The sequence below is a fragment of the Sciurus carolinensis genome, chromosome 11, assembly GCF_902686445.1.
Source record: "Sciurus carolinensis chromosome 11, mSciCar1.2, whole genome shotgun sequence".
Lineage (NCBI taxonomy): Eukaryota > Metazoa > Chordata > Mammalia > Rodentia > Sciuridae > Sciurus > Sciurus carolinensis.
In genome coordinates, this window is record NC_062223.1 from 71,569,191 (window position 1) to 71,574,075 (window position 4,885).

The 4,885-nt window shown below is 41.5% G+C and overlaps 1 protein-coding gene across 1 annotated transcript; it reads right to left on the reverse strand.

The window, feature by feature from the left end:
- Positions 1–1,449: 1,449 nt before the first annotated feature.
- On the reverse strand, positions 1,450–2,397 carry LOC124960454 (olfactory receptor 56A3-like). The gene has a single exon (XM_047519221.1). The coding sequence runs from the start codon at positions 2,395–2,397 to the stop codon at positions 1,450–1,452; it is 948 nt and encodes a 315-aa protein (XP_047375177.1).
- Between the last annotated feature and the right edge of the window lie 2,488 nt (positions 2,398–4,885).

Sequence of the window (4,885 nt, forward strand, 5' to 3'; positions counted from 1 at the left end):
TAGAGTCTTAAGCTTTTTTTGTGGCTAATTGAATCTTTTATGGCCTAACACAGGTATCTAATATTTGATGCCCTAGAACGATAATAGGGCTGTGAGTTTGCATCTTTTTTGGGGCCACATGTAATCCCCATTTTTCTAGGGTTTCAATAATATTGTCAAATACTCCTAATAAAGTCTCCCATTCCCTATGAACCAAAAGAGTATCATCCATATAATGGAGACAATAAAGTTCTTTACAATTTTGTCTAATCTGTTATATAGCCTGGTCAACATATATTTGACACATAGTGGGACTATTTGCCATTCCCTGGGGAAGGACCACCCATTGGTATTTAGTATTAGGCCCTTCCTTATTTAAAGAAGGAATGGAAAAGGCAAATCAAGGGCTATCCTCGGGATGAACAAGAATGGAAAAGAAGCAATCTTTTATGTCTATAGAGATAATATGATAATGTTTTGGAATAGCAGCTAATGAGGGGAGACCCAGTTGCACCGGGCCCATAATCTGCATACTGGAATTTATGGCTCTCAGATCTTGATGTACAATATTTCACCCGGTGCCTTCCTTTTTGGCACCGGGAACATAGACCTGGGGCAGGTTGATTTGTCCCTTGTTGTTCTCCAGTCTTAGGTGTTCCCCTGGGCTTTAATCCTATGGGTGCTTCAGAGCTCTTTTTTCTGAAGTGCCCTTTTTGCCCACACTTAAAGCATATTATGCCTCTAGCTCTTGACTGTCCCTGATTTGGCCCATGAAGGGCAGCAGCTAGTACTTGTCCTGTAATGACTGCATCATTGATATCCCTGCAGACCTTTATATTGGTATTTAAATCTATTTTTCCATGATCTTATACCTTCTTTACACCATTTATTTGATTGCTCATAAGCTAATTGTTTTATTAAAGGCATTGCTTGTTCTGAATCCCCAAATACTCTAGAAGCAGTTTGGATTAATCGATCAACAAAATCTGAAAATGGTTCATTACTTCCCTGAATCACCTTAGACAAGTGGTCTTTACACAATTGCATTATGCAGATGGCATAATAACAGTTATATTTAGAATACCAAGTCATAAGCAAGGCCACTAATATCCACAGTTATATTTTGAAAAATTTCAATGTTCAAAGATGCAACTTTAGTATTAACTGTGAGTTATTTCTCCACTATGGTATTCGTTTATTGAGTTCTTATATTTTAGACAGAAATAGAATCATAAATATTGGGTAATAATTAAAAAGACACAAAGATGTAAGAGTTATTTTTTTTTTTGGCATGTATGTGTTGGAAGAAGTTTTTGGGGTGTAAACAGGGATAAGGAACTTATTTCAGAACTAGTACTTACTATTCTTTTTTTGAAATCTGACCTACCAATTATGGTTCTCAGCCCAAGTTCCCAAAAACTGATGAGTAAGTCTTCCTATATGAGGAATGCAGAGAGACAGTTGCCTTTGTTACCACCCTTTCTTCAGTAATTTCTGGATTCCTTGCTTGATCTCCTGGGTTCTCACCCCATAAACAATGGGGTTCAGAGCTGCAGGAATGACATGGTGGAGGACATTGAGTAAGACTGGCACATCAGGGGAGACCTTCCTCTTAGCCACATGTGTGAGGACAAGGACCAGAAGGATGGTGCTGAAGAAGAGGATGAGGATGAAGTGGGAACCACAAGTGCTGAGGGCTTTGGTCATGGCACCCTCTGCCCTGAGCTTCAGCACAGCTCGCAGTATGAGGAAGTAAGAGAGGAAAATGAGGATAAGGTCAGATCCCAGCATAGTCCAGCCTATAGCAAACTGGTAAAGGCGATTGAGGGTGACATCATCACAAGAGAGCCTGGAGACAGACATGTTGGCACAGAGGCAGTTCTCGATGACATTTCTCCTACAGTAATGGAATCGTGCTGAGAGGATGGGGATGGGCCCACACATAAAGATGTTCCTGGCCACAATGAAAATGACAGCCTTGAGTACAAATTGGTCTGTGATGATGGATGGGTATCTCAGTGGGTGGCAGATGGCTATATAGTGATCAAAGGCCATGACCATGAATGTACAGGACTCCATTGCTAGGAAGCTATTCATGACATACATCTGGAGGAAGCAGGCAGAGAAGCTGATGGGTCTGAGGTCAAACCAGAAGATGGCCAGGACCTTGGGGATGACAGTGAGGCAGAGCACCATGTCCAGCAGGGAGAGGAGGCTGAGCAGGTAGTACATGGGCTCATGCAGAGAGGCCTCCAGTCGGATGGTGATCAGAAGAATAGCATTGGCCCCCATGGCCAGGAGGAAGAGCAGGCTGAGGGGCAGGGACAGCCAGAGTTGCCAGCGGGGAGACCTGACAAAACAATTCAGAAGGAAGTCTGAAATTCCTGTGGGGTTGGTGTCGTTTTGGTGTGCTGCCATATTTTGTCACGTATTTTACAACTTTCTTTTAGTGATCTGTAAAATTAGGATAAAAAGAAATCACCTAATGACTCCACATGCCCGAAGACAGAGCAACTTTCTACACCTGGGTGCAACTTGTGGCAGATTATCCGGGCCAACGGAATTATGTGTTTCTCCATGGTGCCACGCCACGTGGTTTATTCCTATCCCTTTGAACAGTGTGGAGAACTGAGATTATGTGATTTATTACTTGCTTATTTTGTTCCATTTATACTTTCAATAGAATTGTTGGGTATTTTCAGAAATTTCAAAGGAAAAAAAAAACACGTAGTTAACACTTTGTACACAGATGAAATTCTCAATTTGTATCTATAATTGTTTCCTGTGTTTTCTTTTATAGCAATATAAACGATCATATGTGCAATTTAACTCTTATGGTATGCCTAGAAGAGTCTGACATAAAAGGAACTAGATAACCTCCCTAAATAAAACAGTTAACACTTTGGAGACAGATGAGATTCTCAATTTGTATCTATAATTGTTTCCTGTGTTTTCTTTTATATCAACATAAACGATCATACGTGCTATTTAACTCTTATGGTATGCCTAGTAGAGTCTGACATAAAAGGAATTAGATAACGTCCCTAGTTCCCATGCCACTTACATTATGAGATTTTGTTTCATTTATTTGCTTTAGCTTCCATTTTTCTAAGATATCTTTTTTAATTGGTAAAAATAGAGCCTACCACATAATTGCCACCATCTACTTCTTACATAGATCTTCATATGTAATGAATTCCCAAATTTTGGAAGAAACAAGTGTCAAAGAAAATGAGCAATTCCACATAGCAGAGGGAGCAGTACATGTCATTGATCAAGATGAACAGTTGCATCTTTTAATTGTAATCATTTGCGGATGCTGGAGCCCACCTCTCCAGCCTCCCGTCACTTCTTCATGCTCCTTTTCCATCTCTAATGTCATGAACCATGTACATGTTTCTCACTGTCCAGACAGCAGTTCATATTGCAACTATTTTCTTTTGACTTAATCATTCCCCCTGGCATTCTGTCATGTAGTAGGGTCACAAATTGAATAAGAAACTCTCTTACTGTCCAGAAGTAAAACAATAACAATTCTGGGGGATGATGGGTATTAATGAGAAAAAAGAATATGAGCAACAATAACAATATGCACAAATGAGCATGAGAAGGAAGGGGAGGGATGGCTAGCTGTCCCGGGGAATAGGCTGGAGAAGAGGAATTGTACCTAAATTGTTAAGGAGATCACAAAGAATGCTGCATCTTGGCAAAAGTACAAGTCAGGTCTTTCTGGGTTCTTCCAAATCTCACAGTCCATTGTGCCTAAGTCTGTTCACTGGGACAGAGTATCTACTGAAGTATTGTTTTGTGGATTTAGAAGTTCTTTTCCACTGAGTATTTAAAAACTGTCCTCGTTCTTTTTCATCAGGCTTGCCAACACAACTTAAAATTATATAGTTATTTTTGGAACCCTTATTATTTCTGGGAAATGTGCTCAAATATTCTAGGACTTTATCACATGGAATCATCAATATCTAGTGAAATATAACTTCTTATCAAGGATTATTAAATATGTCTTTATAAATAAGGAGACTGAGATCTCAAGATCCAGGTTGGTAAGCACCCATGCTATAGTGTTCTAATCCCATTCCCACTTTATGCAGAAAGTTGGATACGACTAATTTCCAGAACTCCTTTAGACCTTGTAATTCCATGAAAATATGCTTTCCCATTCACCTTATAAAAAAGGAAGCAGACTTCACACATGATGCAACTATTCATTTATAAAATGGAATCTTGGGAGATCCAAGATGGTGGACTAGATGGTGACTGCATCTCTCATCGCTCCAGAACTCAGGATTCAAGAAGGGGAGGTATTGAGAGACTTGGATCAACATAGAGCCAAGGGATGAGTCTCTCACAATGGGTGAAGCTTGGCCCGGGCGATAGACCTGGAAAGGGGGTAGCTTCTTGGAGCAGGGCAAGGCAGTGAGAGTCTACCCCAAGAAGCCCTGCTCCCTACAGCATCAGGCACAATCCATAGCCAGCTTCTAGGAGTAGGCGCACCCAGTGAGATCTTTTCCACACAGAGCCAACCCAAAGCCATGATGCCAGTGGTGGGCCCCAGCACATAGGTGGCTTCTGGGACCAAGGCAGGAGAGGGAGAGGCTTTCCCCAAGCAGCCCGATTCCCTCAGGCAGGGGCAGGCCCTGTCTATAGACAGTTTCTAGGAGCAGGCCAGCCCAGTGAGAGGATTTCCATGCAGACCCAGCCCCCAGTCCTGGACCCAGAAGTGGGCTAGGGGCAGCTTTCCTCGGAAGCACTGCATTATCAAGTTCCTCCAAGACATCAGGCTACTGAAGGTTGGGAGATGATATACTGGAAACCTACAGGGACACTATAAGCCAATAGAGGAAATCTGCAATATCTCAGAGTTCCACTGATACCTGACCAATATGAGAAACAA